This window comes from Dermacentor variabilis, chromosome 7, assembly GCF_050947875.1.
Source record: "Dermacentor variabilis isolate Ectoservices chromosome 7, ASM5094787v1, whole genome shotgun sequence".
Classification (NCBI taxonomy): domain Eukaryota; kingdom Metazoa; phylum Arthropoda; class Arachnida; order Ixodida; family Ixodidae; genus Dermacentor; species Dermacentor variabilis.
Window position 1 is genome coordinate 52,426,631 of NC_134574.1, and position 19,212 is coordinate 52,445,842.

The 19,212-nt window shown below is 47.7% G+C and overlaps 1 protein-coding gene across 1 annotated transcript in view; it reads left to right on the forward strand.

The window, feature by feature from the left end:
* Nucleotides 1-2,809, forward strand: part of LOC142588626 (neprilysin-1-like) — a 46,827-nt gene extending 44,018 nt beyond the window's left edge. Inside the window, exon 7 of the mRNA XM_075700458.1 lies at nucleotides 752-2,809. Coding sequence (XP_075556573.1) covers nucleotides 752-2,809 — 2,058 coding nt within the window. The remainder of the gene's footprint in view (nucleotides 1-751) is intronic.
* Nucleotides 2,810-19,212: the final 16,403 nt, after the last annotated feature.

Below are 19,212 nucleotides of genomic sequence, written 5' to 3' on the forward strand. Positions count from 1 at the left end.
TTTCATGCTCTCCCATGAAAACATATGGGACTGGGTTAAAATTCAAAGTTTCAGGTGAATTGGGAGCACGGTAATACGCATGCTGACGTCGCAGCCATTACGTCCCTTGTGGGAATTCTTACTCTCAATGAGCGATTTTGTATTTCTCGTTGAAGCTTGGCATACGTATATGGGATACCCTCTTATTTTGAATCTACGTTTTGAAGTGTCTCTAAGTGTGCACTTGTTACCGCGGGGGCTTCTTTGCACGCCGTCTAAAATTTAACGGAGCATGCGCAAAAGCTGATGGGGTTGGCGCACAGTTTTTGAGAAAGCTTTAGAAGAGTTTTTAAGAAGTTCTACAAGAGCCGGAAATACATCTTTGGTGGAAAAGCGTTTCGAGTAAAGAACGAGGAGCGCACGTTGGGTGCTGAGGCCTTTTATATTTGAGCGAACTGCTTCACTGGAGCTCGACTGTGCAGCGTCGCACAGGGCTTTCGTCTTGCAACGCTGCCTTTGGAGGCTTATTTTGCCAAAAGTCCACCCTGTATCCCTTGTTCTCGCTGAATAGAGTGGGTAACATTAACGACGTTCAAATGCAACGCTCATTGTTTGTTTTTCGTAACGGCCTATGGATGTGACGTTGTTTGAGGACTTTGTCCCACCACGCGCTAATGCCAAGCCAAAGAGACTCTCAAATTACTGTGGAGCATGGCGTCTGACGTGTTACATTCCTAGAGCTATGGTTTAAATATGTAATCCTCTCTCGCAGTACGTCGAAGCGAATGAGAAAGCTCAAGAAAAGGCCATGCACCGCGGCAAGGTGATCATGCTGGTGGTCGTCCCAGCGCTGGCCCTCTTGATAGCCGCGATCGCGGCATTCATCTACATGATCTACCTGGAAAAACCCCAAAGGCGCGTGGACACGTGCAAGAGCGACGACTGCGCTGCCTTTGGCCGAGAGCTACGCGCGGCCGTCAACTGGTCGGTCGACCCGTGCCAAGACTTCCACGCGTTCGTGTGCGGCGGATGGAGCGACCCCAAGCGACGAGAGACGACCGAGTCGCGCATGGTGGCTGCCGCCTTGGATCTGGCGATCGGGGAAGCTAAAGCCGACCTGATGTATCGCAGCAAGGCGACGCAGTTCTTCGAGAGTTGCACCATGGCCGGTAAGTCGGCGCAAGAGAACCTGAAGGAATTCGCGGATCTCCGGCACTCCTTGGGCCTGCCCTGGCCCGAGCAAAAGACCAGCGGCGAAACGCACCCGCTCGACATCATGGTGAACCTGGCGCTGAACTGGGAAATGAACTTCCTTTTTGACCTCGGCACCGTTACCGTAAGGAATTCCACCGCGCTGCTCGTCTCCCGCGGTCGCCTGGATGCCGTGTGGGAGGAGAAGTTGCGCGGTGTCAGGACGGTCGAAACATACGAGGATTACGTGACAGCTTACTACCAAGTCCTCAACACCAACAGTGCGCAATCTGGCGTGGGAGCAGCTGACCTCCTTGGCATCGAGACTGCCTTTGTCAACGCGAAGCTCGAGTTCCTATACGACGCTCCTCGGCAAGAATGGTTCGAAGTCACCGCCCTGGACTACAAGACACCGTCTGTTCCGGTGGGCTCGTGGCTCGCTCTTCTGAGGAAGCACGACAGGGAGTTCGTATGGACCGGCGGGGACACCGTGATTGTCGAGGATTGCAAAATATTGGAGAGCATCGACAAGCTACTGAAAGGCATGGACCACGACAAGCTGATCATCGGGCTCTCATGGATGTTCATTCAGACGCACCTCTGGGCTGTATACGGGGAACCTTCGCTAAGATTCGGCGGCATCTACAAGAACCTGACACAGATGAAGGAGCGCGGCTGCATGGAATACGTCGAATCTCGTCTAGGGCTGCTCGGCTGGGCGACGACGCTAACCAAGCGCTTCGGCACGACGGAGAACCGCCTTCACATCGCCAGTTTCTTGCATCGAATCAACGGGCAGACGAAGCGCCTAGTAAACAAGCTCAGCTGGATGGACCACGATAGCAAGCAGATGGTCTTCTCGAAGCTGGACAAGATGACCCGCACCATACTGCCAGGGGACAGCTTCTTCGACGCTAAGAAACGCGATAGGCTGTACGCCGTCTTTCCCGAAATGCGCGGCAAAACCTTCATGACGAATCTAGTGAAAACATCCGAGATCTACCGGGCGCTACGCAAGCACAAATACTTCGCGGACGTGTACAGCGTTCGCATGTTTCCCAGGTTCGGCCGCGAGCGTTACCTCTACCTGCCAAACTTGATGATGCTCGCGTTAGTGAACCTGAGCCCGCCGATGTACTACAAGGAGGCGACGCTGGCGATGAAATACGGTGGCCTAGGCTCATTCGCGGCTCGACAGATGGCCAGAACATTCGACGATGTCGGCGTAAATGTGGACGACTTGGGCAAGCACCGACTGTGGCTCGGAGCAGAGGCGGCAGCAGTGCACGAGATCAAGGCTAACTGCAACGTCCACTCCGGCTCGAACAGCTCGCTGTGGCGCCCGATGCGCGCGCTGCCCGTGATGCCCGGGCTGGAGATTGCTTACGAGGGCTTCTCGGCGGCCGTGGCGGTTGACTTTCGAGCTCTGGACGACTTCAAGGTGCCTCATCTGGAAGCATTCACAGACTTCCAGATCTTTTTCCTGGCGCACTGTTACGCAGTGTGTGCAAAGCAGCCGCAGACCATGCGCGATGAGTGCAACGTTCCTGCCAAGAACTCGCCCGTTTTCGCAGAAGTGTTCCACTGTCCCCCGAACGCGCCCATGAATCCGCCAGACAAATGCCGTTTTTTTTACTAGTAAACAATTCCGGCAGTTCTAACTGTTCTAATGTGCGAACGCCGCCCACGTCGGAGAACAACGGCACAGCGATGTAAGTTTAATATGAATGGCGTCGGAGCGTCGCGGAAACTGCGCGCCTTAAAATCGAGTGGCGCCGTGGTGTTATACATAGAGTTTCGTACAATAATTACTACAGGGAACTCTGGCCCTGCACTCATTGTACCACCATGGCAATGATGGGAAGTACATGGATTTGTCTGATCTTCGTGCTTGTGGATTCAGACGTTCTTGTGGCTTTGTATATTACTATCATATTGTAAATTTCAGTGCATATTGTCGTAAATGGAAGTGCAGAAGACGCCGCGAACACGCACAATTGCCATTAATGGCAAGCATTGACATTGTCCAGGTGGTCAAATCGAAACGAGCCAAACTTCTCAAGACACTGGCATGCCCGCAATAAATTCATAAGGGCGTTTCACACACTTGTCGATACACACCTCCGTGGCTTAATAGTTTAAATATTAGGCTTCTGTGCTAGAGTTCCCGTGTTCGAATCCTGCTGTCAGACAATTTTAATGATGTTTTTAGTAATTTATTACGCAGTTCATTATTGAGAATGACGAGTTTACAAAGTCGCAAAGCCGTTTTAAGCAAAAAGGACGAAGTATAGGCAAATCCATGTAATTCCCCTGCTGTTACAATCGTTCTCATTGCAGCTCCCGTAGACACTAACACCAAAGTTTCCTCTAGCAATTATTGTACGAAACTCCGTGGTATTTCAGATTCGTAGAAAGTACGTTGTCGGCGTCACAGCCAGCATTGGCATCGCGCGAGCGAAAAATATTCCGGGCGGCATTAGCTCCCGTATTGAAGAACGCAACTTAAGCTGAAGCCCTTGCTTACTTAAATCGTGAACGCGCCGGAGGAAACGCTATGAGCGCCCTTGGCAGGAGGCATTCACGATGGCGTCTCTCCTGAAGTTGTGTTTTCTGAATACGACAGTAAAGTTCTATTACTAATGCTGCTCATACCTTGTCTTGAATTCTTTACAAAGTTATTCCTTGGAATTTTGAGAATAGCAGCCTATAGGCAAACAATTGTAATGAAACAAAACACCGATTACGCATGCCTTTTATGCTAAATCTTCTCAGACTGAAATATGAAAAGTGCGAAACAATAAAAGGTCGGCCCACGCAAGAGATCGCGTTATAGCAGAAAGCTCGCCTTCGTGCGTAGCGTTCGCTGCCAGTGTTTCCCGGTAAACATTACGGTTACATTTCACTCGCGCCTCTCGACGCGGCCACAGACAATGGAATGATTGAGAATATCCACCTACCTATTGCGGTGAGGAGCCCTCCGATAGCTTTCTACTTCTTCATAGCATAAGTTAATCAGTTTAGTCCTTACTGCCGATCGACAGATTTGTCCTAGATTTAACTCGTCCTTGTAATCGCTTTTGTTGTACACTATTTTTGTCCACATGCGCGAAGTGCACATGTTGCGTCTGTAATTGATCATTTGACAGGCTCGGCCATAGATGTTGCGCATGCCTCGTTCAGCCAACCATTCATTGCACTTTGCGTGAAGTGTATACACTATGTCTGACTGGTCGCGGATAATTCAAGTGTATTTTTAGACATGCAGGCTCCCATGGGCAGGTCTTTTCCGCTATAACCTGGCCTCGCCGCCTACATGGTTATCTGACTGAGTTGTCTCGGTTGCTTGATTGCTATGTTCAGAAGTTCAAATCCTCGTTTTCCTAAGTGTCCTATTAGAAATGTTCCATTTGTAGCTATGTGACTGAGGTGGGGGCATGGAGGAGAAGCAGGATATTGGACTTCTAACCTGAAGATCGTGAGCGCGAATCCTCCTCCAGTACACCACATCTCCGGGCTTGGAGTGGCGCCTGACACCGGCAAAAAATGCAGAGATCGAGTGGTTGACTACTAATACAGGTGCAACCAAATTAGAAATCCCAACAAAGCTCCCTGACCAGAACAGGAATTCGCCACCCTGGTGCAGTATTCGGCCACTGCCTCCATCATCACTACTACAGTTAAACCATGGCCCTCAGTCCCCAGCTATTGCGGAGCACTTGGCCAAGGTGGTGGTCAGAGTAGCAACGCAATAGAGCGTGCTAAGAACCTCCGGACACGGACAGGCTGCCACTGGAAGTCGAACCTGGCAACGCTCAATAGACGAACCCTCCCGAGTGAATCTAGCTTCGCAGGACTCTGAGGAACTATCAGGCATTGTCTAGGATATCATTGGTCTTAGTGAGGTTTGAAGAACTGGTGAGCCTTGTACAGTACAGTACAGTACAGTACAGTACAGTACAGTACAGTACAGTACAGAGCCTTGTACAGGCCACATGCTTTGCTATAGAGGACTCCCAGGTAAGAACGAATACGGGGTAGAACCTCTAATCCATAAGTATAAAGGGAAACATTGACGAATTCTACTGCATTAATGAAAGCGTAGCAGTAGTAATAAAGGTAAATAGGAGATATAGAATGAACCCTACGCTCCAAACTGCAGTCGTAACGATGACGGAGTAAATCAGTCTTATGAAGATGTTGATAAGATATACTGTAGTAATGGGCGATTTCAACGCAAAGGCGGGGAAAATCAGGCTGGTGAACAAGCAATTCGTAACAACGGCGTCGATTCAAGACACACTAGAAATGTTGGTAGAATTCGCGGAAACGAATAAGCTGGGAATAATGAACACCTTCAGGAAGCGTAGCAACAAAAAGTGGACCTCGAAAGCCCCAATGGAGAAGCAAGAAATGAAATAGATTTGATACTTTCTGCCGATACCAACATGGTGCAGGATGTAGAAGTGTAAGGTAGGGTAAAATGCAGCGATCATAGGTTAGTGAGGTCTAGGATTTACTCCAATATGAAGAAAGTAAAATTAGTCACGAAGGAACAGGAAGAGAGAGAAGTTTAATGGTACGAAATGCAGAGAGGTCGGCCTGAGGTATATTCCTCTAGCCAGCTACTCGGCGTTGGGGCAAGAGGGAAAGAAATATTGAAGAAAGAGCCACATTATGGGTGACGATGACTAGAGAAAGGGGATGTAAAACATATGGCAAGCAATTTGGCATGCTCAAAGCCTACAGTCCAGGGTCGTATTTTTGAAAAAGTTCAGTAACGCTTGAATGGCCTTGAAACTCGATTGAGCGTCTGGCCAAGGGCCCAAAATAACGTCCTCCGACAATGATGGACAATGATGAGACGCGCAAGGTCATTTTTCAACTTTTGACCCTCTTCCACGTACTTAGGGCAGTCACAAAGCACATGACCTATAGTCTCATTAACATTGCACAACTCACAGTCTGGAGACTCAGTGCGCCGCATGAGGTGGACGTATCCGCGCGTAAACGCTATCCCCAGTCTTAGTCTGCGCAGAAGACTGGCACAGCTGCGTTCATATTTTTTTTTGTGTGTGGTAGCCTAAACTTCATGGTAAGGTCCAATCTCTGGAGTCATCTGTGGCTATTATCCGGATTGTTCCAGTGCTTTTCTGTCGATTTTCGGATGACACTGGAGAGGAGGCAGTTGGCGTCCGCTCTTGAAAAAGCAATTTCAAGCAGTAACCCTGGTTCTTCGAGTGCTTTCTTCGCTTCGGTATCAGCCAGTTCGTTGCCGTGTATACCACTGTGACTGGGAATCCACTGAAATTTGATGTGGTGGCCGTTTTCTTGCGCTAAAGTGTAGAGCTCGGCAGTTTGAAGAGCCAACACTCTGTAAGCGCTTTCTTTCAATACCACTATAAGTAGTTGCAGAGCCGATTTTGCGTCACTGAAAACTTCCTATACTTGAGGAGGCGTTCGCGAAATATATTGAATGGCCTCTCTGATTGCCACTAGTTCCGTATATATTGCATTCGTCTTGTTACACAGATGAAACCGTCGAATGAATTGATGCGCAGGCACAACGAAATCCGCACCAGAAGCATACGACGAGACTGACCCGTCTGTATACACATTCACCAAGGAGTCATATTCTTTCGACATATATTCAAGTGTTAAATGTCTGAGGCGGACGTTAGCTATTCGAGATTTTTTAGAAATTCCGGGAATATACAGACGTACCTGTATTTTGGACATTACCCATGGGGGCATACGTGGAAGGTTAGCAGGGGCAAAGTATGATGGTATGGCAGATTCTTGGCATTTAATGGCACTTGAAAAAGTGGAGCCCGGCCGTATGTCGGGAAATGTCGATATGGGGTGGCGTCCATGACGGCACAGCACTCTGACGAATACTCGAAGAAGTTCGCATCGTATATAGACAGATAAAGGGGTGACGCGAGCCTCCTCAATTGTTCCGTAGGTTGAGGTGCCACGTGGAATACCGATACATGTTTTCAGCATCTGTGCCTGTGTACTTTCCAGCGTACGCAAACATCAGCGGCTCATATTTGATAAAACTGGCAGGCTGTACCGAGCCGGAGTAGCGAATTCTCAGATGGACCCACCTTCATATCGGCCAGAAGGCTGAAAACTTGAGCAAGCCCAGTTAATTTTTTCTTTAACATTGTCACATGCTTTGACCACAAAACACCATGGTCAATGACAACGTCGAGATATCTGTGGTGGGTCACATATGGGACGACATCGCCACTAACCATAATTGGATACCAACACAAGAAGAAACTAGGAATTGGCAAGAATCAGATGTATGCGTTAAGAGACAAAGCCGGCAATATCATTACTAATACGGATGAGATAGTTCAAGCCGCTGAGGAGTTCTATAGAGATTTATACAGTACGAGTGGCACTCATGAAAATATAGGAAGAGAGAATGGTCTAGAGGAATTCGAAATCCCACAATTAACGCCGGAAGAAGTAAGGAAAGCCTTGGCAGCTATGCAAAGGGGGAAGGCAGCTGGGGAGGACCAGGTAACAGCAGATTTGTTGAAGGACGGTTCGCAGATTGCTCTAGAAAAACTGGCCACCCTGTATACACAATGCCTCATGACCTTGAGCGTACCGGAATTTTGGAAGAACGCTAACATAATCCTAGTCCATAAGAATGGGGACGCCACGACTTGAAAAATTATAGACCGATAAGCTTACTGTCCGTTGCCTACTAAGTATTTACTAAGGTAATTGCAAATAAAATCCGGAACACCTTATACTTCCGTCAACCAAAGGACCAGGCAGGATTCCGTAAAGGCTACTCTACAATAGACCATATTCACACTATCAATCAGGTGATAGAGAAATGTGCGGAATATAACCAACCGTTATATATAGCTTTCATTGATTACGAGAAAGCGTTTGATTCAGTCGAAACCTCAGCAGTCATGGAGGCATTACGCAATCAGGGTGTGCACGAGCCGTATGTAAAAATACTGAAAGATATCTATAGCGGCTCCACAGCCACCATAGTCCTTCATAAGCAAAGCAACAAAATCCCAATAAAGAAAGGCGTCAGGCAGGGAGATACGATCTCTCCAATGCTATTCACAGCGTGTTGACAGGAGGTATTCAGACCTGAATTGGGAAGAATTGGGGATAAGGGTAAATGGAGAATACCTTCGTAACTTGCGCTTCGCTAGTGATATTGCCTTGCTTAGAAACTAAGGGGACCTACTGCAATGCATGCTAAGTGACCTGGAGAGGCAAAGCAGAAGGGGGGGGGACTAAAAATCAATCTGCAGAAAACTAATGTTTAACAGTCTCGGAAGGGAACAGCAGTTTACGATTGGTAGCGAGGCACTGGAAGTGGTAAGGGAATACATCTACATAGGACAGGTAGTGACTGCTGATCCGGATCATGAGAGTGAAATAATCAGAAGAATAAGAATAGGCTGGGGTGCGTTTGGCAGGCATGCTCAGATCATTAACAGCAGGTTGCCATTATCCGTCAAGAGAAAAGTGTATAACATCTGTGTCTTACCAGTACTCACGTACTGGGCAGAAACCTGGCGGCTTACTAATAGGTTTGTACTGAAATTGAGGACGACGCAACGAGCTGTGGAAAGAAGAATGATAGGTGTAACGTTAAGGGATATGAAAAGAGCTGATTGGGTGAGGGAACAAACGCGAATTAATGACATCTGAGTTGAAATCAAGAAAAAGAAATGGGCATGGGCAGGACATGTAATGAGGAGGGAAGATAACCGATGATCATTAAGAGTTACGGACTGGATTACAAGGGAAGGGAAGCGTAGCAGGGGGCGGCAGAAAGTTAGGTGGGCGGATGAGATTAAGAATTTTGCTGGGACGACATGGCCACAATTAGTACAAGACCGGGGTTGTTGGAGAAGTATGGGAGAGGCCTTTGCCTTTCAGTGGGCCTAACCAGGATGATGATGATGATGATGATGATGATGATGATGATGATGATGATGATGATGATGGACACCAACAGATAAGCGTCCGTGTGAACGCTATCACAGCGCACTTATCTGGGACCAGTTGCAGTCCTTCGCACTGCAAGTACGGAGACGGTAAAGAAACGGCTCGCTGCAATCTTGCACGAATTTGCGGTCGCCTGACTGCAGACGCCCATATTCATATGTCGTCTGCGTAGGTACTGATGCGTACTGTATCAGGAAATATTTCCACAAGGCAAATAAGGGAAAAATTAAAAAGAGTTGGGCTGAGCACTCCTTGAGGAACTCCACGGACCACAACGTGTTTTCTCGTTTCGCCATCATTCGTGGACATGAAGACTGTGCGACCATCTAGGTAATTTTCAATCCACATGTAGAGACGGCCGCCGATGCCCGAATTACTGAGGGCATCAAGAATGGCTTCGTGCAGTACATTGTCATAGGCTCCTTTTATGTCTAAGGAAACAGCTCCTATAAGTCGGTGTCGCCTTTTTTTCGTGTTCGATCGTGCACACTGATCAATCGATTCTAGGCCGTCCACGCCTAAATTCGGTCATCATTTCAGGATAAAGCTCATTATTTTGAACCATTCTAATCTAATGAGTACCATTCATTCCATCACCCCACCGACACAGCTAGCTAAAGATACTGGCCGGGAAGATGACATTTCGCAAGGCGATTTTCATGGCTTTAGGACAGCCGGTTTTCCACTGCTTCCGTACAGTACAGGATGACGACGTGGCGTTACAGTACGACAGCAGGACTTGCCGAGCTTCCACGCCAAGGTGGCACAGAGCAGTATATGAAATACGGTCAGGTCCAGGTGCAGAAGATCGTCTCGAAGCAGCAATTGCTGCTTCGAGACGATCTTCTGCACCTGGACCTGACCGTATTTCATAGCAGCAATTGCTGCTTCCAATTCCGGCATCGTGAAAGGAAGGTCAAGACGAGCATCTTTAGGAGGTGGCACGGGTCCATCCAATGTTGGACATGTTGAAATATAGGTACGGGTGACTCTCTTACAGAAGTCTTCGGCAACCTGCACTTCCGTAAGAGATTGGTGAAGTGCTAGAGCACAGAAAGGATGTTTTTGCTGAGGATGAGCATGAAGGCTTCGTACTATCTACCAGATCCTAGAAAGTGGCTTTCGAGGGTCCAGAGACGAACAGAAGGTCCTCCACCGAGGTTTTACAATTTTTTGAAGGTGACGCCGTATTTTTCGTTGAGCTCGTCGACATAAGACAACGTCTAATGACGATCGAGTTCGCCTAACCTTCCTTTCCGCTCTACGACGGATCGCGTGGAGCCGTTCATATTCAATATCAATCGCCGTTCTGGATGTAGGTGCGCTGATAAACTTAGTTGTATCCTGCACTGACGATGCAATAATGTCTTCTATATCAGATGGTGAAGTGATGTCTCCGCAATACTCTTCGACACATGTAGAGAATGTCGACCAATCAGTGCAGTTGATTGCATAAACCGCTTCATTTGCACATCTGTTGCTGTACGATCGCTCCCATACGGTTCTATGTCCAAGCACCAGCTGACTGAGGGCAGGAGGCTCTGAGATACGATGGCGAGGTCTAGGCAACTTCCGTAGGTAATGCGCGGATGTAAGTTGGAGACCCATCGTTGATGACAGTCATACCTTCAGTGTCTATGAAGTCCATCAAGTTCCTACCCCGACAGTTCATTGCGGCACTTCCCCAGTAAGGATGATGAGCATTGAAGTCTCCAATAACAACATGAGGGATTGGGGAACCTTGTAATACAGTGGATATGTAGGACAGGTCAAGTATTTGTCTAGGAAGTATGTAGGCGCCGATGATCAAAAACACATGTAGTTTATGTTTTATTGTCACACACACACATATTCATTGCTGTCTTGTGGAGTGATCGTGTGCCGAACAAACGTCATGTCACTGCGTATACACATTAACACGTTGCTCTTGTGTCCATGTTCACGTGACCAGAGCTTAATGTATCCGGAAAGGCAAAATTCCGACGTGAGATTTGGCTCGCATATCACGATCACTGGGAAGCAGTATTTCAAAACCCATTGCCGAAAGTCAGATATGCGGCCGCATAGACCTCGAGCATTCCATTGCAGTATAACAGAGTGATGCATCTTCCGTTCCAATGTCCAGTGTTTTATCGTGAGAGCCATGATTGCCGCCCTTAATTTAGAGCCGCTATTAGCGGCTCCATAGCATCTAACGCCTTCACGGCAGATAATGCAGTTGGCGTTGCCAAGACGGAGAGCAACATACGCATAGTGTTTACTAGCTGTCTAAGTATCACCTTTTCATTTCGAAGCCTTTCATTACTTTCCCGGCTCTTGGGGAGCGTCGAAGGAGTGTCTCCACCTGAAGCCCTTTGTGGTAGCGAAAGTCACAGCCGAAGAGGTTGGACGCACGTTGGATGACGCTTCGTTCCTTGACGGGCGCGGAGGTACTGGGGGAGGCGCATCTTTTGTGTGCCAGCCTTGCTCTCTCTGTCGCACGTTTCGCATCCAAGTACTTAAACGAAGTACCTCTTTCCCCCGGGACTTGCTCTGGGAGGGGCAACGCCTTTGCCGTAACTGGCGCCTTTTCTTGCGGACGGAATCGGCAGCCTCCTTGATGATTATGATGTGTGGTGTTTTATGGCGCAAGGGCCAGGTTTGGCCAAACAGCGCCAAGCCAATGGCAATTAGATCAAAGTGAAGTGATATATTACGAGCAATGAATGCTACAGGGCTGTCATCATCATCAACAGCTTGGTTACGCCCCCTGCATGGCAAAGGCCTCTCCCATACTTCTCCAACAACCCCGGTCTTGTACTAATTGTGGCCATGTCGTCCCAGCAAAATTCTTAATCTCATCCGCCCACCTAACTTTCTGCCGCCCCCTGCTACGCTTCCCTTCCCTTGTAATCCAGTCCGTAACTCTTAATGATCATCGGTTATCTTCCCTCCTCATTACATGTCCTGCCCATGCCCATTTCTTTTTCTTGATTTCAACTCAGATGTCATTAATTCGCGTTTGTTCCCTCACCCAATCAGCTCTTTTCATATCCCTTAACGTTACACCTATCATTCTTCTTTCCACAGCTCGTTGCGTCGTCCTCAATTACAGTACAAACCTATTAGTAAGCCGCCAGGTTTCTGCCCAGTACGTTAGTACTGGTAAGACACAGATGTTATACACTTTTCTCTTGACGGATAATGGCAACCTGCTGTTAATGATCTGAGAATGCCTGCCAAACGCACCCCAGCCTATTCTTATTCTTCTGATTATTTCCGTCTCATTATCCGGATCCGCCGTCACTACCTGCCCTAAGCAGATGTATTCCCTTACCACTTCCAGTTCCTCACTACCGATTGTAAATTGCTCTGCTCTTCCGAGACTGTTAAACATTACCTTAGTTTTCTGCAGATAATTTTTAGACTCACTCTTTGCTTTGCCTCTCCAGGTCAGTGAGCATGCATTGCAATTGGTCCCCTTAGTTACTAAGCAAGGCAATATCATCAGCGAATCTCAAGTTACTAAGGGATTGCCCGTTAACTTTTATCTCAAATTCTTCCCAAGCCAGGTCTCTGAATACCTCCTGTAAACACGCTGTGAATAGCATTGCAGAGATCGTATCTCCCTGCCTGACGCCTCTCTTTATTGGGATTTTGTTGCTTTGCTTATGAAGGACTATGGTGGCTGTGGAGCCGCTATAGATATCTTTCAGTATTTTTACATACGGCTCGTGTACACCCTGATTCGTAATGCCTCCATGACTGCTGAGGTTTCGACTGAATCAAACGCTTTCTCGTAATCAATGAAAGCTATATATAACGGTTGGTTATATTCCGCACATTTGTCTATCACCTGATTGATAGTGTGAATATGGTCTATTGTAGAGTAGCCTTTACGGAATCCTGCCTGGTCCTTTGGTTGACGGAAGTATAAGGTGTTCCGGATTCTATTTGCGATTACCTTAGTAAAGAGTTTGTAGGCAACTGACAGTAAGCTGATCGGTCTATAATTTTTCAAGTCTTTGGCGTCCCCTTTCTTATCGATTAGGAGTATGTTAGCGTTCTTCCAAGATTCCGGTACGCTCGAGGTCATGAGGCATTGTGTATACAGTGTGGCCAGTTTTTCTAGAACAATCTGCCCACGATCCTTCAACAAATCTGCTGTTACCTGATCCTCCCCAGCTGCCTTCCCCCTTTGCATATCTCCCAAGGCTTTCTTTACTTCTTCCGGCGTTACCTGTGGGATCTCGAATTCCTCTAGACTATTTTCTCTTCCATTATCGGCGTTGGTACCACTGGTACTGTATAAATCTCTATAAAACTCCTCAGCCACTTGAACTATCTCATCCATATTAGTAATAATATTGCCGGCTTTGTCTCTTAATGCATACATCTGATTCTTGCCAATTCCTAGTTTCTTCTTCACTTCTTTTAGACTTCCTCCGTTCCTGAGAGCGCGTTCAATTCTATCCATATTATACTTCCTGATGTCAGCTGTCTTACGCTTGTTGATTAACTTCGAAAGTTCTGCCAGTTCTATTCTAGCTGTAAGGTTAGAGGCTTTCATACATTGGCGTTTCTTGATCAGATCTTTCGTCTCCTGCGATATTTTACTGGTATCCTGCCTAACGGAGTTACCACCGACTTCCATTGCACACTCCTTTATGATGCCCACAAGATTGTCGTGTATTGCTTCAACACTAAGGTCCTCTTCCTGAGTTAAAGCCGAATACCAGTTCTGTAGGTTGATCTGGAACTCCTCTATTTTCCCTCTTACCGCTAACTCATTGATTGGCTTCTTATGCGCCAGTTTCTTCCGTTCCCTCCTCACGTCTAGGTTAATTCGAGTTCTTACCATCCTATGGTCACTGCAGCGCACCTTGCTGAGCACGTCCACATCTTGTATGATCACAGGGTTAGCACAGAGTATGAGGTCTATCTCATTTCTAGTCTCATCGTTCAGGCTCCTCCACGTCCACTTTCATCTATGCCACTTGCGGATGAAAGTATTCCTTATCCGAAAGTATTCATTATCCACATATTATCCTGTTCCGCAAACTCTACTAATAACTCTCCCCTGCTATTCCTAGTGCCTATGCCATATTCCCCCACTGCCTTGTCTCCAGCCTACTTCTTGCCTGCCTTGGCATTAAAGTCGCTCATTACTATAGTGTATTTTGTTTTCACTGTACCCATCGCCGATTCCACGTGTTCATAGAAGCTTTGGACTTCCGGGTCATCATGACTGGATGTAGGGGCGTAAAGCTGTACAACCTTCATTTTGTACCTCTTATTAAGTTTCACAAGAGCTGGCACCCTCTCGTTAATGCTATAGAATTCCTGTATGTTACCAGCTTTATTCTTATTATTCATGAATTCGACTCCTAGTTCTCGTCTCTCCACTAAGCCCCCGTAGCACAGGACGTGCCCGCTTTTTAGCACTGTATATGCTTCTTCTGGCCTCCTAACTTCACTGAGCCCTATTATAACCCATTTACTGCCCTCTAATTCCTCCAATAGCACTGCTAGACTCGCCTCACTAGATAACATTCTAGCGTTAAACGTTGCGAGGTTCATATTCCAATGGCGGCCTGTCCGGAGCCCGGGATTCTTAGCACCCTCTGCGGCGTCGCAGGTCTGACCGCCGCCGTGGTCAGTTGCTTCGGAGCTGCTGGGGACTGAGGGCCGGGGTTTGATTGTTGTGTTCATATAGGAGGTTGTGGCCAAGTACTGCACCAGGGTGGCTAATCCTGCTCAGGTGAGGGAGTGCGTTACCGGTTCTGGTCACCGGGATCAGGCCACACTGCAGGCCTGTTTATGCAATTTTAACAACACGCGGATTTTTTTATACAGGTAGGAAATTGTCGGCAACGGGATTCTAACCACGGACCTCTTGCACGCGAGGCGGGTGTTCTACCTCTACGCCACCGCTGCACCGTCACAGGGCTGTAAAGGGGCCTAAAAGATTTTCACTGTAAAGTGTGTAAGAGCTACATGTAATAAAACTATCACAATGACTATGAAGTGGGCCAAGGTCGCGAAAGGTGCATTATAAAAGAGTTACGATGTGCTAAAATTGGTCATTTGGATAAAAATTCGAAAAAGCACTACTGCCCTAACAGATCCTTTGAAGCGCAAGGACCTGAAGGCGTGTGCTGTATGAGGACTACTGTCACAGGAGTATCCTCTAGAGAGAGGATGCGTTGCCATACTATTGGGCTATTAACATGTAAAACGACATCATTCAAGAAATCTAGGTCAGCTTTGGTGGCAAAAAGGGTTTCCTTATACCAAGAAACATACTAGGATGGAGAGGGAGACATTATAGGTATGTTAGATGAAAATGTTTCCTTCTTTCTCTTTCGGCTTCCCGACACTCCACGAGGACGTGGAGGAAGGTGAGCCTTTCACCACATCTACCACAGGCAGGAGGTTCGTTGCCAGTAAGCAGAAAATTTTGTGTACCATATGTGTGTCCTATTCTGAGTCTATAGAATAGGCCATCAGTCTGTCCTGTTTTTGTAACGGGGGGCTAGAAACCTATCCTTGGCTTAATCAAATGCAGCTTATTATTTGTTCCATTATTCCACATGCGTTGACAGTATCTTCGCAGTTTCGTTCGCAAAAAAGGCTTGAGGTCTGTGGCAGGAATAGCAGTGGTGGAATTACCAGCTTGGGGGGGGGGTGTAACTGATGTGGCCATTTCGTCGGCCAGCACATTACCTTCGATGCATCTATGACCAGGGACCCAGCATATTGTCACAAGTCTACGAGACAAACAAATATTGCACGTGAGATAGTAAAGCTCAATGAACATATTATTTTTGTGTTTTCTTAAAGACATTAGTGCTTTACGACACTTAACGAGTCCGTGAATATTATCGCTTTCTCTAGTTTTCATTTCTTTATGTGTTTTACCGCAGAGAGTACTGCGTAGGCTTCTGCAGTAAAGATGCTTGTATGGGGGTTCAGTACACCTGCTTCGGAGAAAGAGGGTCCAACAGCCGCGTAAGACACACCAAGATGCGATTTTGATGCAACGGTGTAGAATTCCGGACAACAGTACTTCAATTGGAGTTCGTGGAAATGCATTCGTATTTTGAGCTCTGGCGCGTGTTTTGTAACTCTTACAAAAGATATATTGCATTCTAATTCATGCCAATCCCAAGGCGGTAGCTGCTTCGCTGCAGGCATTAAGCGGTGTTCGAAGAGTGGAACATCCATTTGCACGCTAAGCTCCGTCACACGGAGTGAGAAAGGCAGTCTCACAGAGGGTTGATTACGGAAAAGTGCAGTACATGTCGAATCGTTAATAGTTTCACAACATGGATGTTCAGGATTAGAGTGCACTTTAAGGAAAATGTATAGCTGGTGTAAGATCTCTGCAGATTGAGTGACCACTCATTCGGTTTTACATATAAACTTTCAACGGGGCTAGTTCTGAATGCGCCCGTGGCCAGACAGATACCCAGGTTGTGGACGGGATCCAGCATTTTTAGTGCACTCGGCACGGCAGAGTTGTATACTATGGCGCCATAGTCTAACCGTGATTGAATGAGGCTCTTATAAATATTCATTATACACTTCCTGTCGCTACCCCATGTTGTGTGTGATAGTATTTTGAGTAAGTTCATTGTTTTTAGACATTTAGCTTTGAGTTATTTTTTCTGTGGGATAAAAGTAAGCTTAGAGTCAAGTATTATACATAGAAATTTATGTTCTTCCCCGTAGGGGCGTCTGCGTAAGCAGGCGTTTGGTGTGTTGCGACACCACGTAACCGAGCACATGGGGGTTGGACCCTCCCGCGTCTAACCGTGCGTGGCATAGCCGTGTCCGGGGAAAAGGGGTTCCTGGGTATTCAGCCGATGCTGTGTGTCCAGGACCTTTAAGGCCTCTCGGCGGAGGCAAGACATCCCTTTGGCCTCGGCTTCACGTAGACGGCACCCCCGACTGACACACCTGGGGGAAATCGGTAGTTGCCTTTTCCTGTCTCTCTCTCCCTCCAGGCTTCGTCTTTCTCTCACTTTCCACCTTTCCTGTCTTCTCCTGGCTTCTTTTTACTTCCAATTTTCCAGGCAGCAAGGGTTAACCTTGTATGAATAGCCATTCTAGGTTATTTCATATTTGGTTATAGTGATGATGTACAGCTGGCGTTTACAGAACCTGTACATACAGTACCTGTAGCGTCCCCTTTTAGGGCTTCATGGTGGGTGGGTGGCGTTATTGCCGAAATTTAAATTTGTCTATGGCTAGCTCCTTTCCTCGCCTTCCCGATCGCCCTCAGAAAAGAGGGTGCACCAAAGGTGTTTTCCACTTCTTTGGACGCCAAAGCCCGAACTTCCCACGGAACCATGTGATCAATTCAGAAAAATCTGATAAACAAGCACGAAACATTTCCCCTTTTCTAGTTTCGAAGTCCTTAACTGATGTCCTTGGTCCAGGCTACAAGGTATCAAGGCTGGCAAGCGGTGATCTCCTGTTAGAGCTGCATGATCAGAAACAATACGAAACGTTGCCCAGTCTAGTATCATTTTGGGATGTTCCATTGACAGTAACTCCACACCGCACTCTGAACACCACCTGCGGCGTTTTCTCGGATGATGATTTGCTCCAGCTGACAGAGGCTGAGCTCCTGGAGGGCTTCAGTGAGCAGAATGTTGTCAATGTGAGAAGAATTAAGATGAGAAGGGATGGAAAAGAAATTCAAACGAAGCACCTAATACTCACATTTGGTTCAAGTATTCTGCCCGAGTCGGTAGAGGCGGGGTACATCAAGCTCCGTGTCAGACCATATGCGACGATTCCCCTAAGATGTTTCAATTGCCAGCGTTTCGGCCACAGTTCGCAGAACTGCCGGGGCCGCCAAACATGCGCGAAATGCAGTGTCCTTGAGCACGCCACTGAAGCTTGTAAGAACTCTCTCCACTGTGTAAACTGTGACGGGGATCACGCCGCGGACTCGCGGTCGTGCCCCTCCTGGAAGAAGGGAAAAGAAATTGTAACGATAAAAGTAAGAGAGAATATATCGTTCAAAGAGGCACGAAGGCGGGTAGCATACCTGCCAAAGAAAAGCTTTGCCGAAGTGGCGCGCCAGGGGGCAGCGTCACAACGGCTTCCGGCGGCTGTGCGACCCACAAGCAGTGAGTCGGCAGTCACGCCATCTGCCCCCACGGTGGTCGCAGCTAGCGCTCCTCCACCAACCGAGCAGAACTGACTATCAACCCCGAAGGTGGGCGCAGCCGAGACTGCCCCAACCTCCCCGGCCCCTTCCAGCGCTGGCAACAGCCGGCGCAGCCAAATCCCTCAGGGAGCCCCATCGACCTCCGGTCTGGTGGGCGCAGGGGTCTTTGCTTCCAAGGCGGGACTCTCTCGGGGAACTTCTCGCTCGCATGAGCACGTGTCCGGCGCCTCACAAGAGGCAATGAACACTACACCTATCCTCAAGCCGCACCGAGCGCCTGAGGAGCGACGAGGCTCCCTCGAATGCTTCAAAAAGGGCAGAACCCCCGTTACAGGGCCTCGAAAGAGCTCTGTAACCTAAGGCATCACCTCCGTTTCCATGCACACAGCACTTATTTACTTCCAATATGGATACACAAATAATCCAATGGAACGTCAGAGGGCTTCTTCGGAACCTTGATGACGTGCAAGAATTTATCCAAAAACACAATCCAAAAGTGCTGTGCCTATAGGAAACACACTTAAAACCACAACACACAAACTTTCTCCGACCGTATGTCAAGTTTCGCAAAGATCGCGATGATGCTGTCGTATCCTCAGGCGGTGTTGCCATTTTTATTCATAAAAGCATTTCATGTCAGCGTTTACAGTTACAAACGCCCCTTGAAGCAGTGGCGGTTCGTGCTGTTCTCCTAAACAAAGTTATCACTGTCTGCTCGCTCTACATACCCCCACATTACAAATGAACTAAACATGAATTTCAGTCCTTCATAGATGAATTGCCAGAACCTTACGTTGTCCTTGGGGATTTCAGTGCGCGCAACTGCCTCTGGGGCGACTCTCGTATAGATGCGCGAGGTCGTCTTGTTGAACAGTTCC